Here is a 20792-nt window from a genome sequence, read left to right as displayed (position 1 = left end):
TAAGATCAAATCTTTGTGCTGTGGCTAAAGTAACATTCATACCAGTTTCTTACACTTACTCATCTTGGATGAGAAAATCCCTGTACTGTAAAATAGCTCATACGAGTAGCAAGTTGAATATGTTTACATCTAATTACATTGAGCATGTTCTTATTTCAAACACATATACTGTATGGTCCCTTGCCTCCTTCATAGATGTACGGATACCAGGGACACAATCCAGTAACAAAGAAAATGTTAGAGCAAGTATTTAAGTCTCTCCAAATCTGTACCAAAGTCTGTTCTAAGAGTGCATACAGCATATCAGCCTAGTGATATTTTATTTGTTGTGTAAATGATTTGCATATGATAGACCAAAAGACACTCTGAAATAATGGCAGGGCACACTTAATGACTGGTGTTTTCAAAATTTTTCCAGTCTTTGACATACCGTAGCTTGTTTGAATTGATGTTAAAAATTTGAGAAAAAAACAGAATTTCAACAAGCCTCGTTTCATGTGAAAATTGATGAATATAATTAATTTAATCACAGGCAGGACACTCTGTTGTTCTGAATTGAAAATCACTTAAGTTCTCTAGTGGCAACAAAAACAAAATATGAAATTGTGTGTATGTCAACTGCGTGCCAATTATTTTACTCTTATACACCATCATTTAAGAACAGCAGAACGCCTGTTATTTGATCGCTCTTAAATTTAAAGGCCCAGTGGCTGTATCTTTTAGCATTATTTTGTGATTTTACTTCCAAACTAAAGTTCATGGGAATGTACTTATTTAAGCATGTTTATACAAGTATAATAAACTGCCCTCTGGGACTGTATGTGCAATTTTTAACAACAAATAATAAACGTGTGCCGAAACGTAAAATATGTCGCCCTCACATAATAAAGCAAAAACACTGTACGTCGTGCATATATGCATTGTAATCTTCACAGAAACAACAAAGTAGTCTAATGTAATACATAGTGCTGAATGTTTTCCACTGGGACATCATATGCTTTGTTTTCTTTGTAATATTACCAGCTATTAAAAATGGTGGGAAATCAAAATAACGGTTAAAATTTAAATTTACTTGTCCAATATTTCAGCAGTAAAAGACTATATTCTTTAAATTGGCAGAATTTAAAGAAAACTAGAGAAAATAGAAAGCCTTTTTCAGGTCAACAAATTTCAAGAGTTACAGCTAACGGGGCTTTAATGAATAATTTACAGTGACTTGGGGAAGCATGAATCTCCATGGCATTATTCACTGTGTACACTATCGCCATTGAGGTCTAAACAGCCCTAATTAACCCCGTCCTTGGCACGTGATTTAAGAGAGAAGGATTCCACCTTTTTGCTAACTATGATCGACATAACTCTATCACTTTCAAGGTGTGTTAATGTGGTGATAATTTTCTCTGTGAACATATTGCTGCCCTCAAAGGGGAAGTTCATCAAGGTTGATTTTTACATATGTGTTAGCTTTTGGGTCGCGTAAAAAAGCCATTTTGCCATTTACAATAACAAACAAAAATAGTTGCGGAAGTTGCATTTTAGGGCTTCATCAACTTTATGTATTTTGAATCATGGGAAAAAACTGCCAAGCTCGGCTCTTTCATCACGTGATATGGCAGGGACCATCTTCTGATGGGTATGGCATTGTCATTCACGTTCACACCAAGCTGTGTGTATTTGCATAACTATTTTTTTTATGTTATGCAAATACGCACAGCCTGGCATCCCTGCTGATGTGCAGCGTGCTCAGAAGATTATATCTGATTGGTCAATTGTCACTATTCACAGCTTCTTAGGGAGTCTATTTGTTTAATTCAATTATAACAGTCAGATTCAGCCACCCAGTTGGATAACAGCTTCCAAGATGTTGCAAATCAGCCCTGGCATGAACGTGAGTGAGTGGACTGTATGCCATCCCCATCAGAAGATGGTCAATACCATATCACGTAATGAAAGCACCAAACTTGGTGCTTTTTTCCCATGATTCAAAATACATTGATGAAGCCCTAAACTGCAACTTCCGCCACTATTTTTGTTCTTTTAGTGGAATTTGCACAGGTTATAAATGACGAAAATGGCTTTCCCGGAATAAGAGACCGCAAAGCTAGCACATGTGAAAAAATTAGCCTTAGTGAACTTCCCTAATAATTGAATATTGTGTATCCACAGATCTTAGCCATCAAACTCTTGGACCAGTGGGGTCTCGACGGTTTCAGAAATCATGTTGATGAAGTGTCGCAGTTTTATCTTGAGAGACGAAATATACTTTTGGCAGCTGCTGAAAAATGGTTAACAGGTAAGCTCTGTCGATCTGTAACCCTTTTATCCCCTCTACATATAAGATAATGGTCCAAGCACAGAACAATTTATTAAGGGACAATTGGATTAGACCACTGAGCGAGAGGGTGAAATTTTTCATGAGCTTATACGTAATTAGAGTTGATGCTGATGTGAGAAACGTAAAGGTCTCACACAGGAATGGTAAGAGGTATACAGGTCCTCCCTTCAGGGACAAGGGAACAATAATTATATTGTACATGTAATTCACATGAACCCGACCTTTAACCCTTACACACCCTTTCTGATGTCAACCCTTTCACCACCATGGTTTGCCCTTATGGTAGAAAGCACAATGGAGACAGATATTCAGACTCTCAATTTTTAAATTTCTCACGTGTTCACATACGTGAGCTAATGTTGCAGTGATGTCTGTCTGTTTCTCAGTCTATCTGACACTGTCTGTCTGTCAGTCTATAGCTGCTGGCGATACCCCAAGAACAACTCATTGGATCAGAATAAAATTTAGTACAGAGATTCTGTTTGAGAGTGGTAAGCATTGATCAGTTTTTGGTGGGTGTGGCTTGCATAATTCATGTCATTTGCATAATTCCGGATTTTAGAAAAAAAAAAAATGATATTTACCGTTGAGTAAGATGGCGGTCAAGTTTGATTTGGCTATATGCCCCAGCCATTAAACTGTCAATGTATTCTATCATTATCTGGGAGCAGCTTATGGTGAAATTTGCACACAGTAAGGCGAGATTCCCTGATAATGCGGCCCCATGTGTGCCTTGTACGTGCACTTCGGATCTGCAGTGCAGGTTTACGTTGGCAAGGTATAGGATGGAATTGTAGCCTTGGTAGGGCATCACGCAAACTACACGACAGAGGCCTAAGCCGCACAATTCAGCCCACCAAGGTCAAATTATTGCAGCTACCCTCCCCCTCAATGGTGGTTGTATCAACTACAGATAATACATATATTAGGTGGAAAAAACAGCAAGTTGGCTTAGCAATACAGCCTGTATATCCAGTTAGTGCACTGTTATTCTTGAATATCCAATTCCTCTCCAGGATTGAATAATTGTCGACATCACATTTTAATTCACTGTGTTGACATGCTAAATAGTGTTTGTCCCAACATATTCTAGGAAGTACAATAATATACTGAAAAGATTTGTCAAACATGCAAAAGCTACAGTCACTTGAACTGTACAGTATTTCACGTGTTTGTTTTACTGTTCCCAGGTTTGGCAGAATGGAATAATCCCAAAGCTGGAATGTTTCTCTGGATGAAGGTACTGGGCATTGATGATACCTACAAGATGATCAAGGAAAGGGCCATGGAGAAGGAAGTGTTGCTTGTTCCCGGGAGGGACTTCTTCTCTGACAGCACCAAGAAATCAAGCTATGTCAGGGCGGCTTTCTCCCTGTCTACTCCAGAACAGATGGATGAGGTAAGAAAAGCCTTATTGTGGGTATCAGTTAAGGTGATGTATTCTTACATTGTTGACAAAGCCATGACAGAAGTACAAAGGAATTGGTTGCAAATGGATCTAAAATAACATCCCAAATGATTGTTGTAGTCAAACAGCCTTGCACTATTTTCATTGTCCACCCAACAAAATGTTACCGCCTTAGACAGCTGTATCAGTGATCATGATCAAAGGATTAATGTTTAAGGTAGTACGTCCCTTGAAGGTGTGAGATTTAAACTTTTGCTCAAACTTTCTTCAATGAAACTTTCAACCATACTCTTACCAAATCAGGAATAAAAATCAGTGGTTGCCATGCAAATTTTGGTACTTGAGAAACAAATCATACCAAATATGGTATTTGAAATTCAAAATGGCCACAATCCCTGTGTCATCTCTATACTATAGGGGGAAATAAAATCCCAATTTTCATATATCTAAGGTGGTGAAAACTTTATTTACTCCATAAGCTTCAAAATGAGTCCCACAAGTGGTACACCAAAAGAATATTGTTAAAGTTTTAAAGGCTTAATATTTGTCCCCGAGGTGCATACAACCTTAACACAGAGAACAAAAAAGTGACTTCTGAAAACAAGAAAATGATAGTGAATTTTATGTCCAAAAGTGGCAAATTTTATCTCTTCTACAGAAGGGAGAGCAGAATGTGGTTTGCAGCAGGGCATCACATCCATAGAGAAACTAATAAAATCAGCAAAATTGTCACCAAGCTTGTTCAGCGGGAGCAAAGACATCAACTCAGTAAGAGGGTTGGACAGAGATTGGGAGAATTTCGTTTGATACTCAGTAGAGATAATACTTAATATATCTTGTCTTTGGTTTCAGGGAATACGCAGACTTGCAGATCTCATCAAAGATGAACTGCAGGCAAAGAAAGACACTGTTGATGGAGAGATTTCAGGGAACAAATAGCAATACTGTATTATTGCATATTTGTAGATTTTTACTGATATTGTGAGATGTGAAAGTTTGTGTGGAAAACTTGCAATATAAATCATGTCACGGCTAAAACTATCGCACGAAACAAATAAAATGTGTTTTTTATACCAATATTACATGTAACTCGGCTATTGAACCACTCTTTTTTGGGAGTGGAGATTTAGCCGAGCGGTTCTCTCTGTGGCCTCTCCGCTAGGCGACTGATGCCGTATGTTGTGGGTTCGAACCCGATTGAAAACTAGCCGTATCAAGTACACACTGGGAACTTATAATTGAATAAGGATAAAAGTTTGCAATTTTATACTGAGAATAGATTACACATAATGGGGAAATGATCATTGCTTTTTGTCATGGGTCATAAGAAGTAATGTCACTAGCTCTACAGTGGTTCTTCTAGTCTGGTTCCTGGCTGTTCGGTGTTTTTCAGACACCCGACCAAGGGACATTCTAGGGACACGATCACAAAACTACAGCTTGGTCTAATCTGCATGTATGTCCCCGAATTTTAAGGGACAATTTATGTAAATGGGTAGAATATATGGGTGGTGTGAATGATACAATGGCATCCACCGGTGTTGATTTGATGAGCCATATTAAATAAATTCAATAAAGTATGTGCCATTAGAAAGTTACCAAAGTTTACTGGGTTTTTTTTTTTGTAAAATTAACGAAGCACTGTGGTGACAGTGTTTTAATGGTCTGGTTATGACGTTGTCTTATCATATGAATATTTAATGTCAACATGTTAACAGAATTTGTCTCCATTAGACCAGTCTGTGGTATTTCAAGCACAGATGGACGTGCACACATCAACTTAATACCAAAGCTTGGCCATTCTAGTTCTGCGTACAATTATATGAACCTACAGTGCAAGACCTGGAAATGAATTACAAGTGTCTTCCAAACTTCAAGTTGCTAATGTAGATATTGACAACTAGATCTCACAAGAGAATACGATGCATATCTACAGCACTTTTGTGGGTTTCATCGCTGTTAGCGTTAGTGTTCACACTGTGGATCTATTGTCTTTTCATCAGTGTGTGCTTCAACTTTCCCAGCATGTTAATGTGACTCCGACGCCAGCTTACCACTTTTGATCACTCTTTAGATTACATTCTGATGAGCATTGTTTGTGTAAAGAAAAAAATTAAGAAAGTTTTGATATCTTAGCAAAGGATCAATCATGTTGAATTCAATTGACACAATTATAACGGTATCAGTAAAACGGGTATAGAGACCTAGTCACTTAAAAATGCAGTGACTGTCTTCACGCTTGTAATGGAGTAATTTGTTGTCCACGAGCTGCCTTCCTGTAGTTTTGACATAGCACCCCAAAAATTGCTGTGATTCTCTGGTAAAAAGCCGTAAAACTGGTGTGAAAGGAATCCCTGGAAGAAAATTACTTAACTCTCATCCCGACATGACTCATGAGGTGGAGCTATATTGTACGACCTGTATCCGGGGCACCGAGCCGTATGACATAATTAGGCATAATATTAATAAGAATGGTGTAACTCCCATGGCATTCCAAGCCAATTACGAGAGGTATAAATCAAGTGACTGACTTCAAGTTGACGTGAATGACAGTGACTGGAGTACATGGTCTTTCACATGCAAACGAGCAGTTTTGTTGATTTTCTGAAAAAAAAATCAAAGCATACTGGATGTCTTAAGTTTTGCGGTACCGAACCAGCATGCTGTGAGAATTAGAACAAGAAACTGCAGTTGATACAGAGAAAACGTACTGAAAAATTAGCAAAACGGTTCAGCTAATGTCTCTTTTATAAAATTAGGTTATGTTCAGTTTTCCTGACAGGTGCGGGAAGTAATTCTGTATCCAAACCTGTTTCATGTGATCGCTTTTTTTTCTGTTTTTTACGAGAGAAAATATGTCAAAACAGGAAGAGAAAACACAGACACACAGTGAAAAAATCTGTCCATTCCCAAGTCAGGCTAGTTTTATTGGGCGTCTTGATTTAAAACTCACAGCATGTCAGATGGGGGCATTTGAATGGGTTTTGAGTTTGTCAGGGGAGGTATTTGAAAAAATCGGAGAACAATTTTGATTCTCCCCACCCCCGAGGTTTTTTTTGAATGTAGCCTCACGCACATTCCATTGCAACTTCCCCTCCTACTCATTACCGACATTGGTTTTTCCCTCTCCCGCTTCTTTTGGGCAAATTACTCTGTATATGTGTAAAGACCATAATCATTATTATTGATAACAAATGCATCTATTCCGCATTGGCATAATCTAGTTATCATTGATGACATTCTGTTACGTTTAGCATATCTTTCTGCAAGATGTCATTCAAAGTGGTTTGAGTTCTTTCAAAACATACTAGATACTTATAGCGAGAGTAATATTTGGTCAGCTATTTGTAACATCAATGTTACTGTTCAAACTGTCCAGAATAACTTATGCAAGCATATCAAGTTTCTTGGTATAGTGATTTACACAACGATAATAAGACTCATGGGAAGGGAAATAATAAGCTCAGAACTTACAGAGAATTTAAAACTAGGTTTACTTTAGAAAATTACTTACCGGATATAAAAAACCTTAAGCTGCAGAAAATTGGTCACAAAACTTCGTATTTCTGATCTCTATTAACAAATATAGTTGGGCAGAAGGTCAAAACCAAGAATTCCGCCTGAATCCAGATTTTGTAAGTTTTGTAAGTCTTCCGTCGAGGATGAATTTCACTATTTAATGAAATGTTCACAATATAGTAGTGATAGAAAAGTTCTTTTGATTTTCCTTCAGTGAAGTTGTATTAATATTTTAAGTTCAGATGATAAGCTGTCTCTCATGAAATATATTACAAACACACTGTTTCCCCCAGCAGCTATTTTATGTTGACAATGTTTTACGCAATGTTTAGTTTTGTTCATGCTATACGGCACTTTCCGAAGTGTGTTGTTATGCAAATAGGTGAAAAGTTATAAATACTGTACACTGAACCTGTACGACTGTATCATGACATGATTGATCATTGCCATATCTTCCTGGAAATCCGCCAACCACTATGTATACCGAGGAAGAAAATTGTCATAGAGGGCGCAAGAATAGCTAATAACAGACTGACTCATGAGAGGTGAAAGTACGTACGTTATGTAATCGCTAAAGGATTGTTCTATAGTAGGGATTGTTCTTTTGTCGGCATGATGTTTTATCGGTACATTAAGGTAACGAGCTTCCCGGCTGCATATCTTTCTGGAAAAATAATTACCGTGTCGTAGGTAAGCGATTCGTACCGTTTTTCAGAGTTCAATTGGTTTTCAGCACAGGCGCTTCTATCGTCGCTTTGCGAAGCATTATAGGGCTTCGCGACGCGACGGTCATACCTCCATGCGACGGTGTAGTGTTTTCAGGCGAGGGCAAACGCTATATCACATTCAGCTATCGTCATGCATTGTTTGTTTACAGTTTCTCTCAAACACAGATGCGTGTTTTAATTGATGTCTGTGGTTAATAAGAAGTAACAGGATCGATTTTATAGTGTTCCGTTAGCCCTACGTCGCTGGGAGTTAATGTTCACCTAGGTACATATAGCTTAGGTGTCGCCAATGTAACCGACACTTCCGACATAAACGTAAGCAAGTAGAGTGTGTTTGTATACCAATGTGACGCATTTATTTGCATGTAATGGCTTCCACGTCTACAAGTACAACGCCTACATCTTTATTGAAAGTGACACGTTGCACAAAAACAGAAACTACTTAAACCATGAATAGAGGCGACCCCAGCATATGCAGTCCCCGTCTGTAGCCGGATATTCATGTTTCCTAGTATTCCGATTCATAATTACCTCGTAGATCAAGTTTGGTTCAGCTTACACACGCGTTGCTACTGATTGCCTCCAGTACTCTACGTATACCAGCGCTACAAAGTGAGTATTAACAGCGATCGACACCATGCCATGTGCTGGTGGACACAACAGGAGCAGTCCATAAGGAAAGGCTGTCCACTTGAAAGGGTTCGGAAGTACGTGAAGTAGTTCCGTAAGATATGGGCATTTTGCATTATCAGCGGGAGGGGAAGGCCGGATAGGCATTTCTTATTAGCAGAGGCGATGGGACAGGAAAATTTGTCACTGGTTTGCTGAGCAGAGAACCTTGGAGAAGACACTTGAGCTTTAATGACGGTCTTTACCAAGGAGAAGGATTAAGTTTTGGTAGGGAGGAGGGCTGGGCAGGGCAGTGGGGAGCTTTTGTGAAAGGGATAGGCCAAAACTGCAGTTTTACAGGTTGTGAGTAGGAAAGGGATGAGAGGGTGAGAACTTTTGTCTAAGTGTAAAAGTAGAGCAGCTTCGAACAACCGTCACTTTCCCTAAATTTTTCTTTAAAATAAGTCAGAGTGGGATACTTACAAAGTACCCCACCCGTTTACAGTTTCAAGAAATTGGTTGGTTTCCAACCATGGAATCCAAGGGGTAATGACAGGATCGCTTACAAAGCTATTTCATTAGAGCACTGGTTTTTCTGCCAGTAAAAAACACATTACTACGGTAATTTTGACCTCTGAACATAAATGATTTATGGCTCAAGTATATTTGTTTTCACTTCTCGGGTTAAGAATAACATGTTTTTTTGAGATCTACATGGATCTACGGCTTATTGAAATGATAGATTTTACCACAGACAAATGGAGAGACAGTCTTTCTATTTGTCTGTGACTTTAACCAAACAAAGATGGCGCATTGAAAACACGACGTTCATTGTGAAGTAGTAGAAAAATCACGATACGAAAATTTGAAATAAATTCACACTTACTTTTAGGCTTAATCGTGCAACGTTGATCTTGAAAATCCGTAAGCTGTGAATATTGATGTATTATTCAGTAACATTTTTAACAGTTTCTTGTACCCCAAATCGCCTGGAAAAGCTTAGTGTTAAACTTGTCAGAACAGGCTTTATGTCTAATGTTATTGTTGACTGAATTTTATGTGGACTAGAATTTATTTTTCAGTTCATAACATTACACTTTGTACACAGGTGTGTTTGCAAGGCTTATCGTTTGTATTTCAACACATCTTGGGGAAGAATAAGAGTTTGACTGTTTCATGGAACAAAAATAATGTCAAAGTAACAGCCCTAGTCCTAGCCTTTTAAGACAGAAAAACAGATGTTGATGAGGAAGAGTCTGTTATTACATGTATCTATTCATTTGAGATTCTGACCACAAAATGATGGAAACACGATTTGAACTAATTTGGGATAATTGGATCTTCATATTTTTCAAATTTCTTAAAAGTGTAAGTTGCCCTATAGCTGAATGTTGCAATATTATAATTACAAATTACTTATAAAAAACAAGTGTGTAACTTAGAAAAGCATATGAGCTTGTATTTGTAGATTAACCGACATTACTTCGCAATCTCATTATAAATTAGTTCAAATTTCTGTTTTCTTCTTTTGTTTGCAGTTGTCATGGAGACTTCAAAGGATGACATCTGGAAGCTTTCAAGGTCCAACTCCAAGTTTGCCATACATCTGTATCAGGCCCTCAGCCGCAAAGGAGCAAGTAAAAATATCTTCTTTTCGCCTATCAGCATCTCAACAGCACTGGCTGTGACATACCTTGGAGCTCGTGGCAACACATCTACCCAGATGGGCCAGGTACTTGGATTCAATGAACTTGAGTTTTCACAACTGCATTCAACTTTCAGAGAGTTCAACAGCATGCTGTACAACCCAGACAGGCCGTATAAGATCAAATCAGCCAACAGACTCTTTGGACAAGAGAGCTATACTTTCCTACCAGAGTTCCTAGAGGCAAGTGCCAAACACTACGGTGCTCAGCTGAAGGCAGTGGACTTTGCAACAAAGACAGAGGAAGCTAGACTCATGATTAATGCATGGGTGGAAGAGCAGACAGAGGGGAAAATCAAGGACTTGCTGGCAGCAGGAATGCTAGACCCACTGTCGAAACTAGTTTTAGTAAATGCCATCTATTTCAAAGGTGACTGGGCCTCCAAATTCTGGGATTATGCCACTCAAAAAGGTGAATTTTCCATCAGCAAAGAAAGCAAAGTGATTGTTCCTATGATGACTCAGAAAGCCAACTTTAATTTTGGTTTTGATTCTGATCTTGACTGTCAGCTGTTAGAGTTACCTTATGTTGGGGGTCATCTGAGTATGTTGTTGATTTTGCCGACAAAAGTGGATGGGCTACCTCAACTGGAAAGTAAACTTACAATAGATCACTTGGACTCGTGGCCCAAAACTATGGTAAATAATGAAATCACAGTAACAATGCCAAAGTTTAAACTTCAACAAACTTTCTCTTTGGATGTAGAGCTGACTTCGATGGGGATTTCAGATATTTTCACTGCTGGCAAAGCTGATCTTTCGGGAGTAGCAGGCAACAAAGAGCTGTACGTTTCCGATGTGATCCACAAGGCATTTATTGAAGTCAATGAAAAGGGCACCGAAGCAGCTGCTGCCACAGCTATAATGGTTGTTGCTCAATGTGCTGCCTTACCCTTGAGATTTACTGCAGATCACCCGTTTCTGTTTATCATACGTGACAACAACAGCAACGCAATCTTATTTATTGGTCGTTACAGTAATCCACCAAATGGCGAAGTTCCAGAGACGAATATTGTGTACCGCGAGAACAAACATAAACAAACTGTCAACAAAAATGATTCCATTTACACGAATTGCACAATATATTGATCGTTTGAAGTTTTGTGTATGAATTCAATCAAAGAGAAATACAGTGTTGTCCTAGAACTCATTATTGCACGAATATTGCAAAAAGAGCTGATTAGTAAAGTTATCAGCCATTTGATGAATTGCAGAACTTCTGTTGCGTCGGTATGGGTTTGATAGAGACCAGCATCTGTGCACACTTTGTGAACTGAACAATATAGAAAAAGAGTATCACTTTCTATGAGTGTGCTCCTATTCTTTGAATATTTGAGCAAAAGACGCATTCAGAAATAATATTGTGATCATCCATTCTTATAATATGTCTGTTGAATTACTTTTTCATCAAAGTTTCATCATTCATTTCATGCATTGAAAATACGTAATCAGTGGTGTACACGAGACGTGAGTATTGTGACTTTTACTTTAGTTATGAATTATGAAGTATTATTGTTGTTGTGCAATGGGCTGAAGGCTTTTGACAGAAAATAAACCAACATATTGATAAATGTACTGCCATCGTCACTGTGTCGAACTTTTTGACATTTTATTTTAATCCAGTATTAGCTTAAGAAAAATATTCTTGAAATCCTACGCTTTTGCAAAAAAACCCAAACAAAACAAACAAAAACAATCAAACAAACAAACAAACAAAAACTAAACAAAGTAATAAGTATTCCAATCATATTTTTGTTATGGTTCGTGAAGATAGTATAGTTATCCTAATTTTAGGATTTAGGCTACTCTTTATCAAACGAGCACTTCTTGGCAGTTGACAATTTCGTAACTTCAGTAAATTGACAGATATTGTTCGCTAAATACAATTGCCAAAGTGAATAGGCCTAATATGCATTTTTAAAAATATGAACAGAGACGTGCACGCTTTATTCCTTGAGATCAATATTACCTACCCAAGAGATGTTCTTATAAACTCTTTCTCTCAAAGCTTCCATTTCTTCATTCTGCGCTTGCCGAATGTCTCTGGTAATATACCGTCACGTATTTTCTATGCTAGTATTCTTTCAGAATATCTATGGATTGCACCAGTTAAACTATTTGTCAGCCAAGTAGTTCACCTTTACAGATGTTTGCAGGCTGTGATAATGGAGAAAAGATGTTGTTTCAAGATTATTAAAATTCATTTAATGAAATTGATATTAGTATTGATTTGCGTCTCGAGCTCTGTTCCCAGAGATTAAGCGCATTACAAATATACATTATTATAATTATAATAATAATAATAATAATAATAATAATAATAATTATTGTACTTGGGCCTCAGCCCAAGTACATTTGTTTTCATTCCGTGGAAAAAACTGTAAGGTATAACCATTTCTGGCTGAGACCAGGGAGGGCAAAATGTATTGGCTTCATCTTTCTTGGCATAATAAATGGCGTAATGATGTTAACTGAATGGAAGTGCTGCTCTCAGCCAGTCTTGAATAAGTGAGATGTGAATATAAATGCTTCTCTATCTGAGTTTTTGCCACAAAATCTAATGTGCATCGAAATGCAACAATTAATGCACCCTCCGTTTACTAGGCGATGGCACGACCCTTGCTACACCCACTGGACGAGCCAAAGTGGGAGGGGTAATTTCGGTTTGGTCGAACAGGAGGGCTCGAGACCAGAATTTAACATTTAAACTTGAAACATGTTTAATCACTGACAAGATGTGGATTAGTGTTAATCAAAGAGAAAGTTTGAAAAGGAAAGGTTTTATATCCCGGACACAATGAAAAACATTACGACTGGAAACTGTACCCCCGGTTGAGAATAGTAATGCCCACAGCGATGGAGAACACTTATCCTTAAGCTGAGAAAACCAGACCATCATTTCGAAATAGAGCTGCAGATTCGAGAAGCTCGTTAAAAATAGCTAGGTACACCCCGTAAGGGGTGGTTTCGAGTCTTGAGGGCAAATTTCGCCTCCTTCATTTAGAAATCGTACGTTTGTTTTTCCAGGGGAACACATCATTTGACACAAAATTTGCATGAAAAGGGGTCGCCAGTAAGCACGTGGTCAAATCTGGCATAAGAAACAATATGAAATGTTGGGTAAAGCCAGTCAAAAATAAACTGATTTGAACTTTTGTGTTTTGTAATTTATACCACTGCAGTAACATGACTTTTTTTGACAACATCACACAATGTAATACGTTTTGAAACTGAATACTCCGACGTATTCTGTGTCCCCTTTGCTAAAAAATACGGTATGCCGATTACCATGTAAGGAGATGATGACGTCAAGACAGATTTGTAGTGCGTTTGGTCTTGGATGGTGCACGAAGTTTTGTCGAGGTAGCTTGTGTATTTATTTCCTAAATGGGAGATATTAGGGTCGATCTAAAAGGCCGAAAAATGTTATGATACTCTAAGCGAGCTGAACTCCAATGCGAATGGTTGGATATTTGGAGGATGTCTAGACTGATCTCGCGTCTCATTAAGATTATTTGGCGGTCAGTATTGAATTTCAACTGCGTCACAAGTTTGCGTCGAACGATCAACGAACGATATTTTAGAAATCTGGAGACATGGCACATCGCAGTTTTATTTTAGTATTTTATATTTTACAAAAGATGTAAGAAGCAATGATTTTGTTGAAAATTCTGAAAAAATATAGGAAGATTTGATCGCGAACACATTTTCACTTGGGGTCAACTAGCCCTGCGTACGATGCTGTGTGTTCCGCTACAGCTAACCGCCCCGCTCACCACAGCCCTGCAAAGACCCGTACGTTGGGTCGGTGACTTCAAATCCATTTTGGGACTTGACGTAAAAAGCCAAATTACTGCCGAAATTCAGCGTTCTTGGGCCCAAGTCGTATCCCAGCCTACCTCAGCTACTCGATCGCTTCCAAAAATGACAGTCTTTTATTCACTTCTCGTAAATAACCGTCGATGTCGGCAACTCTCTTGCTAGCCCTGCGTACGATGCTGTGTGTTAACTGTAGCACATAGCATCGTACGCAGGGCTAGGGGTCAACATGGGGTCGCAGCCATGTTGCCTCAAAACTTATTTCTGTCTGCACTCAAAACTCAAAAATGTCGCATATGAACCTGAAAAATCGATGTAATTTTGTCAAACTTCGGCGAAATTTCAGCCTATAGACAAAATTTCATCTAGGTAAGGTAAATTTACTGAAATTTGATCGACAAATAATCCTGAGCTTGAACGTGACAGCTCGCCTTCTCCGGGAAGTCATGCATCCGGCCACAGTCGCTCGAGAGCTATTCAGCTCTGGACTATTCGCCCCATAGACGAGTATACAGAAGCGAGAATACCTCGCTTCTGTATACTCGTCTATGGGGTGAATAGTCCCAGAGCTGAATAGCTCTCGAGCGACTGTGATCCGGCCAGCTGCCCATATGGCCGGGTGCATGAGATTGTTTTCAAGCGACAGCGGCAGACCGTACGGGGCTCTGGATATGAACCTACCGCCGGTGTAGCTGTAATAACTATTGCGTTGTTTTTAATCACCACGGACGAAGTCCGAGGGGACTTATAGGTTTGGTCATGTCCGTGCGTCCGTCCGTCCGTTCACGCCTACAGTACCCAACCCCATACAGATGCACGTCGATTTGTTTCACAATGCTATCAAATTTGGCCGTGTTAGAGGACTTTTTAGTTTACACCTCCATAGACTCCCATGTATAAGGCAGTTCTCCATAGACTCGCATGTATGATGCCAAGAAAAATAAAAATTTAGTTTCTCATCGTATTCATATTGCCTAAAGGATGCAGTGACACAGTTTTTTGTCCCCACGGATAAAGTCCAGGGGGCTTATAGATTGGCTCATATCCGTCCGTGAGTCCATCAGTGAGTCCATTGGTTCACGCAGATATCTCAGACATTTTGACAAAATATCATGTGACCTTGGTGACCTTTGACCTCAAATATACATTATTGTCCATGACTCAGTAACCACAAGTGCTAAACCTTTCATATTTGGTATGATGGGACACCTTATGATGCCACATATTGTACCCATTAATTATGTGCATATCTAATTATGAGCGAGCCAATAGAGCAAGAGGTCTGATTTCTGGTATATAGGGATAAGTTAACAATATAATTTGTTTGACAAAACTTCACGTGACCTCAATGACCTTTGACCTCAAATATACATATTTGTCCACAACTCAGTAACCACAAGTGCTACATCCTTCATATTTGGTATGAAAGGACACCTTATGACACCATATATTGTACCTCATTAATTATGTGCATATCTTATTTTGAGCGAGCCAATAGAGCTAGAGGTCTGATTTTTGGTATATAGGAATAACTTAGCAATACAATTATTATGACAAAATGTGACGTGACCTCAATGACCTTTGACCTCAAATATATATATTTGTCACAACTCAGTAACCACAAGTGCTACATCCTTCATATTTGGTATGATAAGACACCTTATGACACCATATATTGTACTTCATTATTATGCGCATATATAATTTTGAGCGCGCCAATAGAGCTAGAGGTCTGATTTTTGGTATATAGAAATAACTTAGCAATACAATTATTTTGACAAAATGTCACGTGACCTCGATGACCTTTGACCTCAAATATACATATTTGTCCACAACTCAGTAACCACAAGTGCTACACCCTTCATAAATGGTATGATGGGACACCTTATGACACCACATATTGTACCTCATTAATTATGCGCATATCTAATTCTGAGCAAGCAAATAGAGCTGGATGTCCGATTTTTGGTATATAGGGATAACTATAGGTAAAATCTAAATATGCCATCTAAATATTAGACATCTACCATCGAGAACAAAAGAAATTTGCTGTAATTTGAATATTTAAGGAGTTTAAGCTATTCCCGCTATAAATAAAGAACCCCTGCCTCAAACTCCACAAAAGTTGCTGGACATATTTTGCCGTTGTCATGCCATTGCTTCGTTTAATAACCAGTTAATCAATGCCTAATTGACAGGAGGAAATTCAAGACCATATTTGAATAGTAGTATATATTGTCCTCAAAATTACTCTATCACGGCCCAAGTACTCATTGCCTTCAGCAATACTGCCTTGTTATTATTATTATTATTATTGTACTTGGGCCTCAGCCCAAGTACATTTGTTTTCATTCCGTGGGAAAAAACTCTGTAAGGTATAACCATTCCTGGCTGAGACCAGGGAGGGCAAAATGTCTTGGCTTCATCTTTCTTGGCATAATAAATGGCGTAATGATGTTAACTGAATGGAAGTGCTGCTCTCAGCCAGTCTTGAATAAGTGAGATGTGAATATAAATGCTTCTCTATCTGAGTTTTTGCCACAAAATCTTCTGAATATAATCAAAATGTGCATCGAAATGCAACAATTAATGCACCCTCCGTTTCCTAGGCGATGGCACGACCCTTGCTACACCCACTGGACGAGCCAAAGTGGGAGGGGTAATTTCAGTTTGGTCGAACAAGAGGGCTCGAGACCAGAATTTAACATTTAAACTTGAAACATGTTTAATCGCTGACAAGATGTGGATTAGTGTTAATCGAAATAAAATTGTGAAAAGGAAAGGTTTTATATCCCAGACACAATGAAAAACATTACGACTGGAAACTGTACCCCAGTTGAGAATAGTAATGCCCACAGCGATGGAGAACACTTATCCTTGAGCTGAGAAAACCAGACCATCACTTCGAAATAGAGCTGCAGATTCGAGAAGCTCGTTAAAAATAGCTAGGTACACCCCATAAGGGGTGGTTTCGAGTCTTGAGGGCAAATTTCGCCTCCTTCATTTAGAAATCGTACGTTTGTTTTTCCAGGGGAACACATCATTTGACACAAATTTGCATGAAAAGGGGTCGCCAGTAAGCACGTGGTCAAATCTGGCATAAGAAACAATATGAAATGTTGGGTAAAGCCAGTCCAAAATAAACTGATTTGAACTTTGTGTTTGTAATTTATACCACTGCAGTAACATTACCTTTTTTTGACAACATCACACAATGTAATACGTTTTGAAACTGAATACTCCGACGTATTCTGTGTCTCCTTTGCTAAAAAATACGGTATGCCGATTACCATGTAAGGAGATGATGACGTCAAGACAGATTTGTAGTGTGTTTGGTCCTGGATGGTGCACGAAGTTTTGTCGAGGTAGCTTGTGTATTTATTTCCTAAATGGGAGAGATTAGGGTCGATCTAAACGAAGGCCGAAGAATGTTATGATCCTCTAAGCGAGCTGAACTCTAACGCGAATGGTTGGACCTCAATATATATATTTGTCCACAACTCAGTAACCACAAGTGCTACACCCTTCATATTTGGTATGATGGGACACTTTATGACACCACATATTGTACCTCATTAATTATTCACATATCTAATTCTGAGCAAGCCAATAGAGCTGGATGTCCGATTTTTGGTATATAGGGATAACTATAGGGTAGAAATCTAAATATGCCCATCTAAATATTAGACATCTATCATTGAGAACAAAAAAAATTTGCTGTAATTTGAATATTTAAGGAGTTTAAGCAATTTCCACTATAAATAAAGAACCCCTGCCTCAAACTCCACAAAAGTTGCTAGACATATTTTGCCGTTGTCATGCCATTGCTTCGTTTAATAACCAGTTAATCAAATGCCTAATTGACAGGAGGAAATTCAAGACCATATTTGAATAGTAGTATATATTGTTCTCAAAATTACTCTATCACGGCCCAAGTACTCATTGCCTTCAGCAATACTGCCTTGTTATTATTATTATTATTATTATTATTATTATTATTATTATTATTATTATTATTATTATAAGAAAATCATTTCAAATGCACACGCTGTGCACATGCCTCTGGTCCACGTACAAAGGGGTTTTCTTAAAGGAAGAACACAAGATACTTGCTCAAAGTTTGAAGTAAAGAAACTTTAAACATCAAAGCAACACTGCATGAAACCTAATAATTCAGATGAATTCACATTAATGAGTTGCCTGTATTATAGTATAATACACGTGAATTCACATGAATCCACATGAATACAGGCTTGCTGAATACAAAAATGAATTCTTGACTGTATTCATCTGTATATGCACTCTTCAGCTAAAATACAGGCAATAATCCATGTTAATACAGTAAGTATTATAGGGTTTTTATGCAGTGCAAAATATTACTTTATACAAGTCATCAGTGTGAATACTAATTAAAGTTACAGACATCCTGTGCAGGTTATTTTGACAAGCTGAATTGAGTATTCTAATCAAGCTTTAAGGGTAAGGAAGAAAAACCATAGGGGAAGCGAAACAAGTAAATAATACTACTAACAATGTCAAAATGAATTGAAAATATGCAGACAACAGAAAAAGTATGGGTTTAAATTAAAAGACGTTAATGGACATTTTATATGTTTGCACTGGCCAGGTTTAGGTTAGCGTTCACTACAGATCACACAAACCACGACGAGTTCAACCCCATGGCGCTACATTGACTCGAGACAGATTTTGCAGAAATTTGCTTATTTTATTCTAACATTGCAGAGCCCACAGACTTGGGGTGGCTCAAGATGACAATACCGTGCCATACCTTCCCCTTTTACGTTACTTATACTGTAAACTGAACACTTACATAAAGCTCCTTTATATCTTTACGTGTATCTTTGTAGAAATCTGCCAACAAACATGTATAGAAACGAAGTTTTAAAATTGTCATAGAGGGAGCGCAGTGTAATAATAACTTGTGACCAAGGGGACTCGATCCTAAACGCATTCATATGATGATGTGGCGTTTTACAACACTGCCGTTTCTCATATTTTAGTTAAATGACTGATTTTCTTTCTTTCGGACAGGTTGCTTTGTAATTTTATTCAATCACTTAATCGCTTGATACATTCACAGTATATTTGTTTCAATTGCCACTTCGTTGGAATAAATTTACATGTATCTTTTCCAAAAAAAAGGACTCGATCCTTGACAAGTGAGGTAAGAATCCGTACGTTATATCAATCCGTACGAAATGAAATCTCTGAACGAAATATATATATATATATATATATATATATATATATATATATATATATATATATATATATATATATATATATATATATATATATATATTTAATATTATATACATTTGTAATGTGACAGGTTCCATATGTGTTGTGTAGCATACAAATTTTAATATAAACTAGTCGACTAGTCAGAAAAATCACAAAACTACATCTGATTGTCTCTACATACACTCAAGATTTTGGGGCTACGTACTCGAACCCACGACCCCCGAATTTAGTTTGGTTGCTCTACCAACTGAGCTCACGGATCTGTTCACGATGGTTTGAGTTTACCTAAAACATGTAAACGTTTTATCTGCAGGATATTAGAGTTTGCGCTGAAGATATTAAAATTTATCTACAACATATTGACGCTTTATGCACAATTTAATATATTATTGTTTGCACTTAGTATATATTAAAGTTTACAAACGTTTACACACAACATATATTACTGTTTGCCCTGAATATATTAAAGTTTACCTACAACATATAAACGTTTTATACACAACATATTAACGTTTGCGCCTAATATATTGAAGTTTCGCTGAATATGGTAAAGTTTACCTACAACATATAAACGTTTTCTAGTGAACATATTAACGTTTGCGCTTATTATATTGCAATAGAAGATTAGAAGTTAGTGTCGGCGTCCCGCAGTTCTTCTAAAGTGTATATACACACGTCTATGGGGTGCTTAGGCGCACAGCGCAATTTTAGAAAACAGGCGACTGTGATTCAACTTGGCACTCCACTTCACACATTCTACAATAACAATTAAATACCGCTTGACTCATTCCCATGTAGGTTTATTGATGTAGCACGTAATTGAACTTAGTTAAGAAAGTTGAGAAGACAGAACGAATGATTTCTTGAACTAATATATACGTCGTTGAATTTAGGCAAACATTTCGTCCAATGGTCATAAATAACTCGTTGCCATGTGATGGTGGGTGAAGGGATAATGTGCCATTTGTAGGCGAATAAAAGTTCTTGATTCTCTATTTCCGGCTTCATTTGTCGGCACCCGAAAAAGTCCCTCTTAATCACACCGTGCTACTGTAAAAGCGACCCCTTGATCCAAACTCCACTAGCATGATTATTTAGCCCCTAACACCTGTCGGACACCCCTAACACATTCTACAACAGCTTTGATATACATACATGTAACTCATTTCCATGTAGGTTTATTGATCTAGTACGTAGTTCAACAGTTAAGTAAGTTGAGAAGACAGAACGCATGATTCCGTTCAACTGAAACGTAATTGAATTTAGGCAAACGCTTATCGAACGGTCACAAATAGCTCGTTGCCATGTGATGGGGATAAATGGAAAATATGGCTTTTGTCGGCTACCAAAAAAGTTATTGATACTCTCTTTCCAGCTTCATTTGTCGGCAACCAAAAAAGTTCC

At 37.9% G+C, this 20792-nt stretch overlaps 2 protein-coding genes and 1 pseudogene across 3 annotated transcripts in view; 2 read left to right on the top strand and 1 right to left on the bottom strand.

Moving 5' to 3' along the window:
• The window catches only part of LOC139131671 (kynurenine/alpha-aminoadipate aminotransferase, mitochondrial-like), a 40163-nt gene extending 34817 nt beyond the window's left edge, over positions 1 to 5346 (top strand). For both annotated transcript variants that reach the window (XM_070697836.1, XM_070697839.1), the window contains exons 9-11: positions 2167 to 2293; positions 3526 to 3734; positions 4596 to 5346. In XM_070697836.1, coding sequence (XP_070553937.1) covers positions 2167 to 2293; positions 3526 to 3734; positions 4596 to 4682 — 423 coding nt within the window. In that variant the 3' untranslated portion in view covers positions 4683 to 5346. The remainder of the gene's footprint in view (positions 1 to 2166; positions 2294 to 3525; positions 3735 to 4595) is intronic.
• The window catches only part of LOC139131680 (ribonucleoside-diphosphate reductase large subunit-like), a 296454-nt gene that overhangs the window by 259864 nt on the left and 15798 nt on the right, over positions 1 to 20792 (bottom strand). The window lies entirely within an intron of this gene.
• LOC139131672 (leukocyte elastase inhibitor pseudogene) lies at positions 7820 to 11780 on the top strand (annotated as a pseudogene).

Source organism: Ptychodera flava, chromosome 4 (assembly GCF_041260155.1).
Source record: "Ptychodera flava strain L36383 chromosome 4, AS_Pfla_20210202, whole genome shotgun sequence".
Taxonomy (NCBI): Eukaryota; Metazoa; Hemichordata; class Enteropneusta; family Ptychoderidae; genus Ptychodera; species Ptychodera flava.
This window is presented reverse-complemented; position numbering and strand designations above follow the sequence as displayed.